Below are 20,333 nucleotides of genomic sequence, written 5' to 3' on the forward strand. Positions count from 1 at the left end.
ACACACACACACACACACACACACACACACACTTTGATCTCTTTTCCAGGGATAGGTGTTGCTTCCACCATGGTGAAGGTAGGAACCACATTGATAGTAGACATCACAGTGCTGGTCTGCTGAAAGCCTGTTAGAGAAAATTTCTTAGTACACTTGGGAAATATTCTTACTTTTAGTAGCAGTGGGGCTCTGGGGATAGCAATGAAATATCTCAACAAAAGGAATTGACATGAAACTTGGTACATATGTTCACTTTCCCCAAGCAGATGATGAAAAACTACTGCATGGATTGGCACAAACCATATACTATACAGGTTCTCAGATGATGTATTCTAATGATTTTAGTGATCTCCCTGACTTTTCCTCTCCTGACTGAGTCCCTCAGGGTATTTCATGGTCAGTGCTAATTAACGGATATTAGCTTGCTGACATGCTAAACTATGGTTGTAAACAACATTAATATTACATATGTGAAATACATGCTGTACATATCACACTTTCAGTTCAAAGAGAAGCAGTTTGTGTAAGAAAATCTCTTGTTGGCAAAGAAAGTCAAAAACAGACAAACAGAAAGACGCGTTCAGCCAACACTGAAGCCTGTATTCAGCTCAGAGTAGCTCACGGTTTTGATATATTTCGACAAAACAAAAGAAATGTAAAGTTGGTTTCTGAAACTTCCATACCTTGAGGTTGTCTCAACAACTGTTGGAAGGATCACAATTAATAATTTAATAATTTATAATGTTTATTGATCCCCAGTGCGGAAATTACAATTTACACTCTGTTTGTTAGAAGTCACTACACAAAGACCTGAAATACACACAGACATGCTCAGGACCTATTCATGCACAAATGGAGAGAAGTTCAGAGTGAGTGGGCTGCCAGTGCTGGACCAGCACCCTGAGCGGTAGGAGGGGTGCGGTGCCTTGCTCAAGAGCAACTGGCAGTGCCCAGGAGGTGAACTGCCAGAGCTACTGCCACCCCCAATTGCATTTTTTCTTCCATAGAGATTAATGTTCCCTAGAGAATAAAAATTCAATAATGCAAACCCCTGACTTTTCATCCAGTGCCATTAATAGGTATAATTTTCCAATTATCCTTTATTGTATGACCAAATAACTGGAAAACTTAAGCAGCATATTTTATATTTAGTACTAATTAGTGAATATTAGCATGCTGACATGATGGTAAACTATGTATAGTCACACAATGCCGCTCAGTTTGGGTGACATCACACAGCACCACTCTGTCAAACAGAAAGAAGATCAGCCAACATTGCAGCCTGTATTCAGCTCAGAATAGAAATTGATCCGCTTTCCTTCAACTGTTTGTTAAATTTTGACAAATCATCCACGAGTCAAATCAAACCTTTGTTTCTTAAACCTTTTGTAATTTGTTTCTCAATACCTGTTTTATAAAAAGTGTTTTCTAGCTCATTTACATTCTGTGAAAAATAACTGTTTACTACAATATGATGAGGTAGATCTTTTACCTTTGACTTCTAGCTCAAAAGCAGAGAAAACATCCAGGCCAGTGTTTCCATGGACACCACAAAGGTATGACCCAGAATTCTTTTGGGTCAAACTGGTAATGGTCACTGTGAATTTCCTGGATGCCATGTCATCTGTAAGTGTGAACTGTCCCTTTTGTTTGTTGTCAGAGGAGATTAGTGCGTGCTGCAGACATGTGGAGGGCTGGTTTCCTCTGCAGATGTACTTGAGGCTGTTCTGGTACTCAGACTCATACGGACAACTGAAGGACACCGAACTCTCCTCATAACGTCGGACTTTGGTGGAATGATCACAGCAGTTGTCTGTCAGTAAAATGAACAACATCACAGACTGTGAGAAGCACAAACATAAGTATTCAGATGTTTTACTCTAGTTAAAGAGGTAATATCACAATGAAAAAGTATTGGCTATAAAAAATGTATGGAAGTAAAATGGAAAGGTAGCTCTGGTTCGCTAAATGTAGTGAAAGCATCAAAAGTAAAAGTGCTCATTATGCAGGCAGAACTACCCCTCTCATGAAGGTGTAGGAGCAGCATAGCTGATTTATGTGGAACCAAGTACAATATGTGTTTCTGAAGTAAAGTAGAAGTGTAAAGTGTAAAGTAGGAGAAATGGAAAATCTTCAAGTAACCTTAAGTACTTAAGTACCTCAAAAACTGTACTTATGTACAGTCCTTCAGTAATTGTGCTTAGTCACATTCCACCACTGTAAATGTGTCAATTGTTTAATGTTCTGGCCTCATACCCAGAACACATTATCGTGACAACCTGTAGCAACTAAAGAAGAAGGTCTAGATGAGTCATGAAATAATTAACGTTACTTGACGATGTGGAAATTTGGCACAGGGGTTTTTAATGTATTCACCTACCTTGTTTTACTTCCAGATTTACTTCCGCAGGGTAGGTATCATAACCAATTCTTGTAATCCCACACCAGTATTTCCCAGCATCCATACGCCTCAAATCAGAGATGGTCACAGTAAAGACCTGTCTGTCATCATGGATGGAGTATCTGTTCTTCTTTGCTTCTGTCGTCGTAATAAGAACATCATCATCACTCCCACAATTATTCTTGCACAGGTACTTCTCATAAGACTCAAAACCCTTTTTATAGGGACAAGAAACTTTAACTTCTTTCCCTTCATACCCAGACACACGGATTAACCCTGCTGCACTCCTCACACAGCTTAGAGCAACTGTAAAGAAAAGACAACATAAAATGAAAAACAGTGCTGAAAAAAATCTTTATGTAATATATCTTGCAGTTGTTCTAAGTTAAACCGAGTGCACAGATATGTGCGTTTAATGTTTGGAGCACATCTGTTGTCTATATTCATGATCATTTTCACTATTTTTGAGTTTGATTTATAAGATAAGTTACATTTCATTCTGATAGCACGTTTGTTATTGTTGTTATTTTTTCCATGTAGACATTAACGCCAGCTGTGTTAATGAAATTAATCATAATAGAGCATTGCCAAGTCAAGGCAATCTAAACCACTTGTATTAGCATTTAAATGATTTTTTATGAAACAAATAAACTTACTGCAGTGGATGAACAGCAGGTTTTTAAGGCTCAACATCTTCATGCAATTGCAAAGAAACATAAACTACAGCCGATGGGGTTTTAAACTGTGTGAATGTGTGAACTGTTTGTTTCAAACAGCAAAGTTATAACATGTTGAGAATATCATGTGGGTAAATGTCACACCCACAATGTGTCAGCAAACTTTGCATTGAACTATTTCACGTCAACAATCATTGGAAAGGTTTCTTACACCCTGCAAACCCTGTCACGAAGTTAGCTGTGGCTTGTATAAGAGCAAACCACACTCGCACGCACACATGCTGCATAGGAGTACAAGCATTTAGTGAGAAAAAAGAGGTGAATATCCCACAAATTGCAACAGAAATTCTGACTATTATCAGGCAATTTACGTACATGGATTCTGGTGGGTTTGGTGATAGTGATTTTGGGGCTGTTTTATGTACAACGAAAAGGATCTTACTCTTTAACAAAAAGGTCTATCTCTGTGGGGATCCTTTCCATAATGTTGTCAGACACTTAATTAATTAGAATAATAATCTGAGCCCATCAGTGGCAAAACCAGCACTTTTAGTGCAAACTGACCGTGTGCATTTTACATTGCAGCCCGGTTCGTAGCTGCTGGTTACGGGGTTCTCACTCAATACTGGACTACAGATGATAAAAGATTTCAAAAGATTTCAAAAAGATTTCAAAAGATTTTGCTTCACATTTGTCACTTAGACACCAATGCATGAGAAAATAGGATTGAAGTTGAAAAATACTGAAACAACATTATTTAGGCAAATTAGCACATATTTAATTAGACAATGCCTAATTTGCAAAATTAAACATTAAAGTTCGGAAAACGTGTAATAATTATTGTCTAAACTAGTACAGTGCCCGATCAAAATGTGCCTGTTTTGAACGGACCAATTGCTTGGCCTGTGGTATTTCTGCTTGTAGAATTCTCCAGAACAAAATTCTACACCAAAATGACTTACAGAAGGATAGCCTACTACTGACTTACAGTGTACTTCAACATCAGAGGAAGACATTGTACTACATTTACCTGACAGAGAATGTTGCAGATTGAGAATTTAATCATAAAATATCACAATTATAATGTGACATAATTAGACATTTGCCTCATGGACTCATGCAGTGCCCTACCCATCCTGCCCGTTATGCAGGATATTGCATGTTGATATCGCCACAGTCAGCGTTTAATGACGGCTGTGTTGTCTCGTCTCTTATTATCATTAACAAATTTAACATTTCAACAGAGGTGTTCATTTCCAAAACAGGTTTAGTGGCTTGACGGTCAACGTTGAAGTATGGATTCTTATGTCCTTCAAAATGAAACACTGCATTCAAAATGTCATAAACACCTCTCGGAATGAAGCATTTGCACCAATTGTCAAACACCTCTTTCATAAAAGTAAATCTTTGGATACACCATGTACACACTGTTGTTCTAAATCTAAAGCTCTTTTGTCTTTAATAGCCCCATATCTACATTTCCATTCAATGTTCTGGAGTAAAAGTTAGCTGCTGAGAGGGCTTGAAAAGTACACTGTAAACACTAATGCAATGTTGAAACATAAAATATTTATTGTACAAAACAAATCCGATATGGTAATTTGACCTATGACCTATTTATAGGCCTGTACTAAAGCAGTAATTGGTTAGTGATGATTAGTTAAGCAATTAACGATTGCACATGTGAGGAGTGTGTGTGTGTGTGTGTGTCTGTGTGAAAGTGCAGCATTTTGGTCGGTTGTGTTTGTAAAAAGAAAGCAAGTCACTTGCTGTTAGATTTTAGATTTTAGAATTGTGCGTAGTGTTTTCAAAAAAGTGTTTTATGCAATTGAAAACTGAATGAAAGGCTCAGAAATAGCTTATGATTTTGGAGATTTGGTGAGTAGTTTTGCTCTTTGCGTGAGAGGTTTAAGGCATATGGCTTGCACTATTGTATTTATTTAATTGTTACTGTAATTGTATTGTAATTGTGACAGTGTTTTTGAGGACACTCCTTGTTGTGTGTACTATGTGATTTTATGTCTTCAAATCAACCATGGTTGCAGGCGCAGTTGATAATGGAATACATTTTGTATCTTGTACACATGTTGAAATCTCTCAAACCAGCAGGGTTTTATCAAGAAGCTTCAGTATGACTATATAATTGCTTCAAATAAATGTGGCTCTCTTATTTGGGAACAATAGTTCATCAGTTCAATACCTCACAGCAAGAAGGTTCTGGGTTCAAATCTGCCGGCCAGGGCCTTTCTTAATGGAGTTTGAATGTTCTCCTGTGCCTGCTTGGGTTTTGTCCTCCCTGAGTCCAATTTTAGTCCAGATGAATCCTTAATCCATGTGTGCCTAGTGCAGGGGTCTTCAAGGTTTTTTAAGTCAAGGACCCCTTAACTAAAAGAGAGATGGAGCAGGGACCCCTTATTACATATATTGTATAAAATGAAGTTGCATATTAAACTGGGCCTACAATAATGTGTAGGGCGGCATAAAGCCTTTATAAATGTTTTTTGCATAGAATAATAAGCTATTAAAATATGAATTGTTGGCAGGATTTTATAAATCATCTTTGATGTTACATAGATGGGGCACAGTAAGTCCGTGGATGGCTACCTTAGTGACTACTATAGGCCAGTAAGGATATCATCAGTGGGGATTTATTTTTGCTGATAATATGTTGGAATTATGTTTTGACATTTTAATTTTTGAAAAGACTTTTAAAAATTGACAATAATTTGGAGGCCCCCTGCAGTGACTCTGAGGACCCCCAAGGGGGCCTAGTGTTATTTAGCTTTTTACTGGGCAAGAACAGAGACAACTTAATACAATTGTGGGACTTAAATAAACTAATTATATGATTTTATTTTTGGGGAGATGGGGGATGACACACAGCAAAGGGCCTCAGGTCGGACTCAAACCCGAGCCGATGCAGAGGACTCAGCCTACATGGGGCGCACGCTCTTACTGAGTGAGCTAGAGGTCGCCCCGTGAATTTTTTTCTAAATATGATTATATATTTTACAATTTGCATCTCCTAAGGTGTGTTTTCCCACTTTTCAACTACTTGAAAATGTTGTTGAAAAATGTCTTAAACATGCAACTAGATTCAAAATATCAAGCAAACATTTATTTACTAAAAAGAGAACCAGTTTGCCTAAGCCAATATCTTGTTGGCAAAGAAAATCAAAAACGGACATAAAGGCGAGTGAAACCTATAACTATCCATCCATCCATCCATCCATCCATCCATTATCTGACATCAGTGGACATTGGGCAAGAGGCGGGGTACACCCTGGACAGGTCGCCAGTCAATCACAGGGTGAAACCTAACTACTTCAAATAATGTATTCTCTAAATAACAATTTGCATTTGTTCTTACTAATATGCCTATACATTATTATTTGGTGTACTATATCCTGCAGTGATAAAAAGGGAAATAGACAAAGTAAAATCTGAAAAAAGTAATAGGAAAATGAATCAAACAAATAAAGTTTTTTTCTCTTCAAATTAATACAGATGAATTATTGATGGGCTATGCAATCTGGAATATATTGCAGATTGGTTCTCCCATCTGTAGGATCAAGTCTAATAGTAAATTCAGTGTAACAATCAAACAGCACCAGCAGAGGGCTCACTGTGACACACACTGACCAGAAGTGTTTGACTGTGAGTTTAGTAATAGGAAATGGACTTGATGAGTGAGTTAATCTGAAGAAAACTACAGCTCAGGTTGTCAGTTAGATCAAATGAGTGTCAAATTCTGTTTATTAAAACTACATTGTAATAAAAAAATAAATAAAATTGTGTGTTTGTCTTTATGTGTGTCAGGATAAACAGAGAGACAAGCAAGCAAACGGAGCTCAGCCACCATGGATAAGTTTGTGTGTGTGTGTGTTTCTCGTTATTATGGTGCATAACTTACTACAACAAAACTGAGCAACGTGTTGTTGCTGGTGACAAAACCGCTGATTAAATATGTACATTGAAGCGATACTGGCGTTAAAGACCTGCTGATCGCTGTCCGATTCTCTGATATAAATGCCCGCATTGCATTGTGGGATATCGGCTTTGAATGCGCCACAGCTCGGATCATATCGTAGTGTTCTGTCTTACAGCATAGGCCTACTGTAATATTTCACCGGTAATAAGACCGAAATAATATTATTAAAATAAAGAAATGAATAGCATTATAGTTTTAAAAATATCAATAAACAACAAAGCAATCCAGCGTCCCTGGTAATAAGACCGAAATAATAACATTAAAAGAAATACATAGCCCATCAACCACGATAAGATCTGGTGAATAAATGTTGATTACAACAGCGGTTATAGGGCTAAAAATACCAAAAATACCAATCTGCTGCAGCCCGACTGGCAGAAAGAATCCTGCTGTAATCACGAAAGATGCTTCCCACTGAAATACATTAGTTTAAAAAATTTGCTGACCAGCTCGAAAAAAAGACATAAACGTGTCCGTGTATATGAATCAATAGATTAAATTACGTGAACATTTCACAAACTGCCGTGAGACTGGGTTGTCTCTCTGTGAATATTACTGGAATATAGTGTCATGCTCTAATTTACTAAAATGACTCACTTGAATATTACAGTTCATCAAATGTTTGGAACTATGTGTCAATGTTGTTTTTATATCCTATTTATTTAATGCAGCATTAATTTAGGGCGGCATAAAGCATTTATAATTTTTTTTTACATAGAATAATAAGCTACTAAAAAATGAACTGTTGGCAGGATTTTATAAATCATCTTTAATGTTACATATACATGCGGCACAGTAAGTCTGTGGATGGCTACCTTAGTGACTACCTTACCTATAGGCCAGTAAGGCTATCATCAGTGGGGATTTATTTTTGCTGATAATATGTTGGAATTATGTAATGACATTTTCATTTTTGAAAAACCTTTCAAAATTTGACAATAATTTGGAGGCCCCCTGCAGTCACTCTGAGGACCCCCGAGGGGGCTTAGTGTTATTTAGCTTTTAACTGGGCAAGAACAGAGAAAACTTATTAGAATTGTGGGGCTTAAATGAACTAATTATGTGATTTTTTTTTTTTTAAGATTTATCTTTGGGCTTTTCCCTTTATTTTATAGTGACAGTAGATAGACAGGAAAGATGGGGGATGACACACAGCAAAGGGCCTCAGGTCAGACTTGAACCCGGGCCGCTGCAAAGGACTCAGCCTACATGGGGTGCACGCGCTTACTGAGTGAGCTAGAGGTCGCCCCGTGATTTCTTTCTAAAAATGATTATATATTTTACAATTTGCATCTCCCGTGGTATGTTTTCCCACTTTTCAACTACTTTCAAAACTTGTTGATGCCTTAAACATGCAACTAGATTCAAAATGTCAAGCAAACATTTATTTACTAAGAAGAAAAACAGTTTGTCTAAGCCAATATCTTGTTGCTAAAGAAAGTCAAAAACGTCCATAAAGGCGAGTGAAACCTATAACCATCCATCCATCCATCCATCCATCCATCCATCCATCCATCCATCCATCCATCCATCCATCCATCCATCCATCCATCCATCCATCCATCCATCCATCCATCCATCCATCCATCCATCCATCCATCCATCCATCCATCCATCCATCCATCCATCCATCCATCCATCCATCCATTATCTGACATCAGTGGACATTGGGCAAGAGGCGGGGTACACCCTGGACAGGTCGCCAGTCAATCACAGGGTGAAACCTAACTACTTCAAATAATGTATTCTCTAAATAACAATTTGCATTTGTTCTTACTAATAAGCCTATACATTATTTTTTGGTGTACTATATCCTGCAGTGATAAAAAGGGAAATTCTCTTCAACCATCAACCATTAAAGGGAAATTCTCTTCAAATTAATAAAGATGAAGTCAACAGTATGTATGGACTGATAAATAGTTATTGATGGGCTATGCAATCTGGAATATATTGCAGATTGGTTCTCCCATCTGTAGGATCAAGTCTAATAGTAAATTCAGTGTAACAATCAAACAGCACCAGCAGAGGGCTCACTGTGACACACACTAACCAGAAGTGTTTGACTGTGAGTTTAGTAATAGGAAATGGACTTGATCAGTGAGTTAATCTGAAGAAAACTACAGCTCAGGTTGTCAGTTAGATCAAGTGAGTGTCACATTCTGTTTATTAAAACTACATTGTAGTTAAAAAAAAAACATATTGAGTTTAATGCAACAACTTCAGAAAACTGAATCCACTGAATTGTGAGTTTGTCTTTATGTGTGTCAGGATAAACAAGAGACAAGCAAGCAAACATTAGAGCTCAGCCACCATGGACAACTTTGTGTGTGTGTGTGTGTGTGTGTGTGTGTGTGTGTGTGTGTGTGTGTTTCTCGTTATTATGGTGCATAACTTACTGGAACAAAACTGAGCAATGTGTCGTTGCTGGTGACAAAACCGCTGATTAAATATGTACATTGAAGCGATACTGGCGTTAAAGACCTGCTGATCGCTGTCCGATTCTCTGATATGAATGCCCGCATTGCATTGTGGAATATTGAATTTGAATGCGCCACAGCTCGGATCATATCGTAGTGGTCTGTCTTACAGCATAGGCCTACTGTAATATTTCACCGGTAATAAGAGCGAAATAATATTATTAAAATAAAGAAATGAATAGCATTATAGTTTTAAAAATATCAATAAACAACAAAGCAATCCAGCGTCCCTGGTAATAAGACCGAAATAATAACATTAAAAGAAATACATAGCCCATATACCACAATAACATCTGGTGAATAAATGTTGATTAAAACAGCGGTTATAGGGCTAAAAATACCAAAAATACCAATCTGCTGCAGCCCGACTGGCAGAAAGAATCCTGCTGTGATCACGAAAGATGCTTCCCACTGAAATACATTAGTTTAAAAACGTGCTGACCATCACGAAAAAAAGAGATAAACGTGTCCTTCAATCAATAGATTAAATTACGTGAACATTTCACAAACTGCCGTGAGACTGGGTTGTCTCTCTGTGAATATTACTGGAATATAGTGTAATGCTATAATTTACTAAACTGACTCACTCTAATATTTCAGTTCATCAAATGTTTGGAACTATGTGTCGATGTTGTTTTTATATCCTATTTATTTAGTGCAAAAACAATGTTGTCAGTTGTTTCATTTTGTTTATTTATTCACCTTAAGTAAAAGTGCATTCATGAAGGTAACTTACATTTGGTGTTTTTATCTTGTAGGTGAACTGGTTATCATGCCTACAATTCTTATATTGCAGGTGTGCAACAGTTATATTAACAATAAGCAATCATAATGAATGTAAAAGTAAAAGCAAAAATGTAAAATCTAAGTTGAAGAAATTAAATAAGCAATGACATTAAGTACTTAATATAACTGATGGTAATTATAAAACAAATCTGTACAAATAATTATGTTACTGTAGTTTTCAGTAAGACAATGGAAAGGTTGGACCATAGCGGTACGTGAATATTTGCTGGTGAACTGTTAATTGAGATACAAACAGGATCATTTGGGTACAGATGTGACCCGAAAATGCAAGGTTTGATCACAGATGTGCATGCTGTTCATCTCCTATTGGCTATAATGGAAATTTGATTACAGTAGATATCATCTGTTGTGGTGTCGTTTTGGTACACAGAATCTTGTTCGGCTTCACCTGTGTCATCATGGTGTTGACAGGCGCTCTGTTGTTTGGAGGTCCGCTGCTTTGAGTACACTACGTCTTGATTTTGATAAATCTAAAAGAGAATCAGCAGAAATAAACAGAGAAGAGGGTGAGGTTACTCAGATTAAAGTAAAAAAAATATGCACATGAAAATGGCTGAATAATCAGCAAGCTGGTCATTGCTTTGGCTCAATAGGTTACTTGATTCAGAGCAAAACACACGTCTAGGGCTGCCACCTCTTAGTCGATTAGTCGACTAATTGGTCGTTTTGGTCTTAGTCGAATAAGATTTCTTTAGTCGATTAGTCATTTTTTATGCTTATTCATGCTTAATTATTTATTTCCAAGAAACTTCTGAGCACATTTATGGTAAACACAAGATTTAGTGGTGCTTTTACAGAATTAATTGTGGAGAAACTCAGTTTTACAGATGGTTAATTAACTACATTTATATTGTGCTTTTCTAGTCTTAACCACCTCTCAAAGCGCACAGCTCTGTCAATTAAATCAACTAATCGATTAGTCAACAAAATCGTATAAGTGTTAGTCGACTAAGAATATCTTTAGTCGAGGACAGCCCTACACACTTCCATTTAAAAGTGAGATTGTTAAGGAATTTGGTGTGACTTTTCATTGGCCAAATGATTACTAATAATTTTGGGTATTAATTTTCCTGTAAATGACAACCAGAGAAATCATTTTCACATCCTGACCTTTCTTCTGATGCCGTCATGCGGCCAGAATGTCCACTTGCGCCCAAGAAATATCAAAATCTAAGGGGCATATTATCCTCAAATTCTCAGAGCACGTTCATGCTCTCATGAGGATGAACCCCTTCAGTTTTAGATCCCGATCTTTTCTCAACCACCCCCATGAGCCAATTTTATCTAAGCAGTATTAAGATAGTCAGATCATTAGACTATCATGTGTACTATTTAGACACAATGAGTAATTTGCTTTTTTGGACATACACCTTTTAATTTTGATGATCCCACTTCTTTCCCACCCTAAAAACTAACTTTACATATTGAGCCCCACTAATAGAAAAAATCATCACTTTTTTGTGTCCCACACGTTTGTAATGTGGACCATAATGAACATTGCAGCCTCTTGTGTCTATTAGCAGGCTTTGTATTTTAGTTTTCTTACATCTGATACACTTATCACTTCCTCTGTTTCTGCTGTCTTGGTTTTGTTTCTGTTCATGTTGCCTCCAGCTCCTTGAAAACACACAGCATAAGAACTGGTTAAACAAGTTGTGTGCATGCATATGTGTATGTGTTTCCCTGTGTGTTCACGGTTCTGTGCATACATTTGTTGAATCATACCTCGCACGTTGTAACATTTGTATTTATAAACTATGACCAGGGCAAATGTCAGTATGAGCAGCACAGCGGGCACGATGAAAATCACAGAGTAAAAGAGTGTTGCATCTGGGGAAAAAAACAGAACAGAGTAAAAATATACACTTCCTGAAAACACACAGGCACACACACGCACACGCACATGACCTACGTACGCACGCACGCGCGCGCACACACACACACACACACACACACACACACACACACACACACACACACACACACACACACACACACACACACACACACACACACACACACACACACACACACACACACACACACACCTTTGATCTCTTTTCCAGGGATAGGTGTTGCTTGTGATCTGACAGGTTCCACCATGGTGAAGGTAGGAACCACATTGATAGTAGACATCACAGTGCGGGTCCACTGAAAGTCTGTTAGAGAAAGGTTCTTATTACACTTGGGAAATTTTCTTACTTGATATGTTTCGACAAATCAAAGAAGTGTAAAATTAAAGGTTTGTTTCTGAAACTTCCCCACCTTGAGGTTGTCTCAACAACTGTTGGAAGGATCACAATTACATTTTTTCTTCTATAGAGATTAATATTCCCCAAAGAATAAAAATTCAATAATGCAAACCCCTGACTTTTCATCCAGCGCCATTAATAGGTATAATTTTCCAATTATCCTTTATTGTATGACCAAATAACTTCAAAACTTAAGCAGCATATTTTATGTTTAGTGCTAATTAGTGAATATTAGCATTCTGACATGATGGTAAACTATGTAAAGATTACAACTGCGAACTACACACTCTGCAAATCAGGCTTTGAGTCATCAAACTATGTTTAAAAGACTATATACCCTTTCTTTGATGGAATATAAAAGCTAAAGGCTATAAAGTTTGCTATTATTTGATAGTCTATAGTTTCAGGAATCAAGAAGGAAGGAGGAGGGATTAAATCCATTATGCCATGGTGTCATGATGCATACCTAAGCTGAACCAAGTTTATGAACCGGAGGTCAAACCTCGATAGAACTTACAGCTAGAGTCATTTTCACTGTATATATATATATATATATATATATATATATACTCCGTATCTCTTACTCTTCAATATCTTACCTAGTGACAGTTGAATCTTGGTGTAATTACCAACACTCCACTGTGAGTCTGAACCACACCAGTATGTCCCAGCATCCCCTGCTTTCAGCTCTGTGATCGTCACTGAGAAAGAGCTGGATGCAACATCTTCTTGCAGCATGAACCTGCTTTGACTCGTCATCATGTCTTTACAGTTTTTGCGGTGGTCTCCCTTACAGAGGAACTTCCTGTTATCTTTGTGTTGTGGTGGATAGGGACACTGCATAGTTACTGGGTGTCCCACAATGCCGCTCAGTTTGTGTGACATCACACAGCACCACTCTGTAAAACAGAAAGAAGATCAGCAAATATTGCAGTCTGTATTCAGCTCAGAATAGAGATTTTTCCGCTTCCTTTTAACTGTTTGTTAAATTTTGACAAATCATCCAAGAGTCAAATCAAACCTTTGTTTCTTAAACCTTTTGTAATTTTTTCTCAATACCTATTTTACAGAAAGTGTATTCTAGCTCATTTACATTCTGTGAAAATAACAGTTTACTACAATATGATGAGGTAGATCTTTTACCTTTGACTTCTAGCTCAAAAGCAGAGAAAACATCCAGGCCAGTGTTTCCATGGACACCACAAAGGTATGACCCAGAATTCTTTTGGGTCAAACTGGTAATGGTCACTGTGAATTTCCTGGATGCCATGTCATCTGTAAGTGTGAACTGTCCCTTTTGTTTGTTGTCAGAGGAGATTAGTGCGTGCTGCAGACATGTGGAGGGCTGGTTTCCTCTGCAGATGTACTTGAGGCTGTTCTGGTACTCAGACTCATACGGACAACTGAAGGACACCGAACTCTCCTCATAACGTTGGACTTTGGCGGAATGATCACAGCAGCTGTCTGTCAGTAAAATGAACAAAATCACAGTATATTATGAGAATTCAGATTCTTTATTTGAGCCTTAGACACAATACCACAATGTAAACGTATTGGCTTTAAAACATTGACTAAAGTAAAATGAAGAAGTATTGTTCGCTAAATGTAGTGAAAGCATCAAAAGAATAAGTGCTCATTATGCAGGCAGAACTACCCCTCTCATGTAGGTGTAAGCAGCATAGGTGGTTGTCGCACTGCTTGCTCTTGAGGGAATTACTGTAATTGTTGGAATTGTTGGGGCTTTGTAAATTATAGAGTGTGGTCTAGACCTACTCTATCTGTAAAGTGTCTCGAGATAACCTATGTTATGATTTGATACTATAAATAAAATTGAATTGAATTGAATTGGTTAATATGGAGCTATTGAAAAATATTGTATTTACACAAAATTACTAAAACCCTGAATCAATTTTTTGGAATGTCATATGTTTTGTATACAAAAATGAAAATGAAGTAACTAATTCTGTCAGATAAATGCAGTAGAGTAAAAGTAATATATTTGCCTCTGAAGTGAAATTAAGTAGAAGAGTAAAGTACGAGAAAATGGAAATACTCAATTAAATTATAAGTACCTTGAAAATTCTACTTATGTACAGTACTTAGGTAATTGTACTTTGCCACAGTCCACTACTGTAAATGTGTCCAATTGTTTGTTCTGCCATAATACATGGTGACAACTCTTAGCAACTCAACAACAATAAGGTCTAACTAAGTAATGCAATAATACATTTTTTACTATTTAGCAATGAGGCATACCTCTTCCTACTTCCAGCATGACTTCAGTGTAGATATCCTTTCCAGTTCTGGTCACCCCACACCAGTATTTCCCAGCATCCGTACGCCTCAAGTCAGATATGGTCACAATAAAGACCCGATTCTGTTTGTCATCATGGATGGAGTATCTGTTCTTCTTTGCTTCTGTCGTCGTAATAAGAACATCATCACTCCCACAGTCATTCTTGCACAGGTACTTCTCATAAGACTCATAACCCTCTCCGTAGGGACAAGAAACTTGAACCTCTCTCCCTTCATACCCAGACACACGGATTAACCCTGCTGCACTCCTCACACAGCTTAGAGCAACTGTAAAGAGAAGACAACATGAAATGAAAACAACAACCTGGAAATGCGACGTCATTACAACTTTTCATGTTGTTGTTAGTCAGGCAGCTTCACTGAACATATAACATGTATTTTAATGTGATGAGAAGTCTATGATATAATTTGTATATTTTAATGTAGACATAAATCAATGCTGAAATAATTAAATTGCAAAGACCACCAGTATCAAGGTGTAGTAATCTGCCATGTTGAATTAGAAAGAAAACTGATATATTTACTGATGAAATAAGAAAGAACTTACTGCACAGGGTGAACAGCTGGCTTTGAAGTCTCCACCGCCTCATTTTATTGCATTACAGTTTCAAAGAAATAGAAACTGCAAAAGCAATGTTGCCAATATAGAAAATGTTACACCCACATTATGTGTCAGCATACCATGCAAACCCTTTCACTTCTGCATTAAGATCACATGTTTATCAACCTTGAACTATCACAAATGAATTTCCTGTCTTGTACAAACTTTCAATGAACTGCTATGAATCTGTAAAAGAGGGTACAAAGAAAACAAATTCACTTGCACTCCAATTAGGTGGGTGTGATTTAATATTTGTATGAAGTACAAATGGTTCCCTTTAGTTTATAGTTATTCACAAAAGTAAATTAGACGTTCAATCATTTCAATCAGAAAGGGGCACTTTATCCAACCTCATACCTCAATATACTAATAAAGGTACATGGTACATGAGTGCAATTGGACAGTTAATGAATGTTCACCTCATTTAACATTACTCATAATATGAAATATGCCCTGTGATTAAATAATTCAATATATTTTCTTGGTTGGCCGATACAATTTTCATGGTGCTTGAGACGCTTGGTTCTTTTTTGAGCATTTACTCCTATAACAGGCATGTCACTTTCAAAACAAAAGAGATTTAGCACACACAAGTCTGCATTATAGTACACATGAATAAAGTAGGGCTGTCAATCGATTAAAAAATGTAATCGAATTAATTACATAGTCTGTGATTAATTAATCGAAATTAATCGCATACATAATTAATGGTCCCTGAACCGATACTTTTTAAGAAAGTAAAAAAAGAAAAGAAAAAAGAAGGGTACTAAACCACAGTCGGTGACATTAAAGAAGGGCTTGTTTATTGCTAAGACCATATGGTCAAAATTAAATGATTTGATAATAATCTATGACAATAACAATAACTTATTTCACTAGTAAATTGCTGTTGAACGACAAAAACTACCACCAGATGGGAAAAGGACATTTACAACAACTTCAAATGCACCACGAGGCTGTAGTTAAACAGTTTCAGTGAACGCACCGTCTGTCTCGTTTTTCCGACGGCAGCTGCAGATTGTTAGCCTAGAAATCTAGACGCACCCTAGTGGCAGCTGGCTGGTCAGGCTAGCAGATTGTTACATACCGGTGTTGAATCCTCTACACAGTAAAACACAGTCAAACTTTACACCGTTTAGCATTAGCTGTCAGCATTTTAACAGTGTTTAATCCAGCTACGAGCTAGCGGTAGGCTAACGTTAGTTGCTGTCGAGTATAGTGTTAACTAGCGTCACGTGCAGCAGTGTTTGTGTTGCCTGTATTGTCCGTTTCAGAGCATCAGAGAGAAGAGCAGACATATCAGTGGCACCAGATTTCGGTAGTCAGGGTTATCAGGAAGAAGTAACAAGTAGCTAAATGTTCCAATCAATGATCCAGGCAGCACATTCTCGTCTCCCTCTTTCATTTTACAGTCGAATGGTGGCTAGAACGGCTCCGGGTCAAACGTCAATATGGAATGGATTAATCTGCGTTATTTTTTTTAACGCGTTATTTTTTTTTAATGCGTTATTTTTTTCTCAAATTAATTAATCGAAATTAACGCGTTATTTTGACAGCCCTAGAATAAAGAGATGACCATCTCGTTTTCGAAAGAAAGTTCTTTCGAAATTTACTATAAATAATACAGGTTCTACTCTGTGCTTCTAGAAGCAGGATAAACATTATTCAGAAGGTACTCAAAATGTAAAAGCAGCCTACATGAAATACATACTGAATATTAACAACTTGTAATTCTTATTTGTGGCAGTAACATTCTTCTCTAGGGTTGTACACCTTTAATTTCTGAAATCAACTACTAACTAATATATCATTACATCACACCAACCGTAAAACAGATTTATTCAAATATTAACTACAAAAGTCAATAACAGACATTCTCCAAGAAACCTGCCGATACTTGAGTAGGACTCCTTTTAATGCTAACCTGATCTAATCAGTGGAGTGCCTCTTTATCCCCAAAGCAGGAGACAAAGGAAATTTCCTTCATATTTTTCATAACACTCTCTTTAATATTTCATAACACGCAGCCAATGGTTTTGTAAAGTTACTCTTATATATATATATATATATATATATATATATATATATATATACATATATATATATATATATATATATATATATACATATATATATATATATATATATATATATATATATATAAAATTGGGTTATTCCATTTATTAATGTGGCAATAAAAGTCATTTTTAAAAACTTTAAAATAATTTTATAAATCCATTTACAATGTTATCTATATGTCCATCATGTATTACAATTATTAAATGCCACCTCTAATTATGTTTTTTTTTTAAATAGTGTTCCTGAAATTTCAGTAGCACTGAAAACTAAGCTTATATTTTATACCTGCAAACTCAGAAGGGCAGGACCCCCCCCCAGAGAAGAAAATAAGTGGAAAAGAAAATATTGTCTTTTCCCCTTACAAACGATATATATATATATATATATTTATTTATTTATTTATTTATTTTTTAAAAGGAGCACAAAATGACAGTTGGCGATATAAAAGAACGGCTTGTTTATATAAGGCCACAGGGTCAAAATAAAATGATTTATTAAAAATGTAATAACAATAACTTATAATAACTTATTTCACCAGTACATTCCTGTTACACAACAAAAACAACCAATGGATGGGAAAAGGGTATTTTACAAGAACTCTAAATGCACCACGAAGCTGGCGAGGCGGGGAGACTGTTGTTTTGACAGTACAGACTGCTGTTGGAATCCTCGATACAGACAAACTTTTACACCGTTTAGCTGTCAGCATTTTAACCGTGTTTAATCCAGCTGCTAGCTAACGGTAGAATAACCTTACCTGCAGTCGAGTTAGTGTTAACTAGCGTGACATGCGGCGATGTTTCGGTTGCCTCTTACTTAAAAGGTCCGTTTCAGAGCATCAGAGAGAAGCCAGGCATTAAGTGACACCGAAATCAGGCCAGGGGCGTCGGACTGGGGGTAAAACCGACACTGATTACCAGGGCCCAAGGGGAGAGAGGGCCCTTGAAAAGTCTGTAATATATTTTATTTCACCTGGATATTTTCATTTCCTAATTAAATTTCATAATGCATGTCAGATGAAATGTAAAGGTAGTGTATTGGCTGAATAACTTGTTGATTGACTGACTACATTTTGTATGCAAAAAAAACTAAGGTCTCACCCACCCCTTGCTAATGCGCCAAATGGTTTAGTCCATCTGCACGCCTTTTGTTTATGTTAGCTAGTTCAGTTGAGCATCCGGTGGAGCGCAAACTTCTGCCGTAGAAATGTCTTTCTTAAAGAAAGCCACATCAGGCTACCAAAAAGAAAGGAAAGACAGGAGAAGGAGAGAAAACGAAAGGAGGGGAAACAATTGGTAACTGACTTTTTTTCAAAGAAAGGTGAGCACAAACTAAAAAACCAAATCCATGGTGCTAAACTGCTTGAATATCTCCGTGACTGTTGTGCTAAAAACGGACTGAGACAACCCATATAAAGAGCAGAACATACACTTTCAAATGATAATTTGGTTATACATGTAATCTGAGGTAAAGGCTAAATATAAACTACACTAGCAATGCTGTTTGCATATAACACACCATTGTAATAGCCTAAAACTCCCCCCCACACACACACACACACACACACACACACACACACACACACACACACACACACACACACACACACACACACAGTAATTATTACAGTGGCACATAGTTGTCATTCTAGTAGTATACAGCTATTACATACATGCAGTATACAAAATTGATCTGCCATTAAAATATCTATTTTAATTTTATGTCTATATGTCAACTTCATTGAGTGTATCAATCTCTGTCAAGACATCTCGATCAATTATTATTTATTTTTTTAACTTTTGACCCCCTGTAGAAACCAGACATACTTATACCTATACCTATAATATTGTACCCCACCCTGGCCAGCGCATTATAAAGTGCCATTGGTGGTCTATATGTGGGTGAAAGCATGCATATATTTTCCCTGACCTCAGCCATTCCCTCGACTCCAGCTGACCACTCAGCTGTGCCTCTACCATACTGCAGCACAAACCGTTTCCATATCTCACACACTCTCACACCGAAAGGTTAACATTAAGACCCCTGTGCGGAGGGATAAGTGTGTCCCGAATTAGCGAAGATGCCAAGGCAAGCTGAGCTGTTGCCAGGTTAGGTTGCCAAGGGGTGTTGGGTGCTGCTATGGTGGGTTGGGTTTCTGCCGTGTGGCCTGTTTGCATGTCGGCAGCGCGCAGGACGCGTGTGTTGTGGTCTTCTCAAACTACCCAAGACTCACACACACACACACACACACACACACACACACACACACACACACACACAGTATGAAGAGGGGACTGTTATATATAGGTGACCCTCACAAGTCTTTAGGGTCTATCTTAAACCTTCAAGCTATGTGTTAATGTCTCCCTACGTCTTATCTACTGCCTTCTCTTTCTCACTTATTCAATCTGCAAAAGCTTTATTTTGCATAAGAGAAAACCATTTTACCTCACCAAATTCACGACCACATCTACGGCTACACTTTTTTTTCTTTGTTTTTTTAACAAAGCCTGTGATACAAACTGGACGCATGGAGTTTGAAAGATGTTAGATATTAACCAGGCAGGGAAGGTTTAATAACATTTGCAAATTAGTTGCATTATGGGAAGCGCTCTGTCTGAACACACCTTTAAAGTCAGGACATCTCAGCCTTTGCTGCTTCCACGTTGACCATTCTTTATGTAATCGGTCTGACTTTAACTCCCTGTGCTAGTGGTAGCATTAATACAAAC

The 20,333-nt window shown here is 37.2% G+C and overlaps 1 protein-coding gene across 1 annotated transcript; it reads right to left on the minus strand.

The window, feature by feature from the left end:
• Positions 1 to 29: 29 nt before the first annotated feature.
• Positions 30 to 18,413, minus strand: LOC114562367 (polymeric immunoglobulin receptor; the record flags this gene model as incomplete). Its single annotated transcript, XM_028588745.1, has 12 exons — positions 18,359 to 18,413; positions 15,469 to 15,543; positions 14,862 to 15,188; positions 13,749 to 14,069; positions 13,205 to 13,504; positions 12,402 to 12,512; positions 12,079 to 12,183; positions 11,900 to 11,970; positions 10,742 to 10,823; positions 2,381 to 2,707; positions 1,493 to 1,813; positions 30 to 127 (listed from the first exon to the last, which is right to left on the minus strand). Coding segments are annotated over exons 2-12 (2,106 nt in total), but the record flags the coding sequence as incomplete, so codon positions are not given.
• Between the last annotated feature and the right edge of the window lie 1,920 nt (positions 18,414 to 20,333).

The sequence above is a fragment of the Perca flavescens genome, chromosome 2 (genome assembly GCF_004354835.1).
Source record: "Perca flavescens isolate YP-PL-M2 chromosome 2, PFLA_1.0, whole genome shotgun sequence".
In the NCBI taxonomy this organism is placed as follows: Eukaryota; Metazoa; Chordata; class Actinopteri; order Perciformes; family Percidae; genus Perca; species Perca flavescens.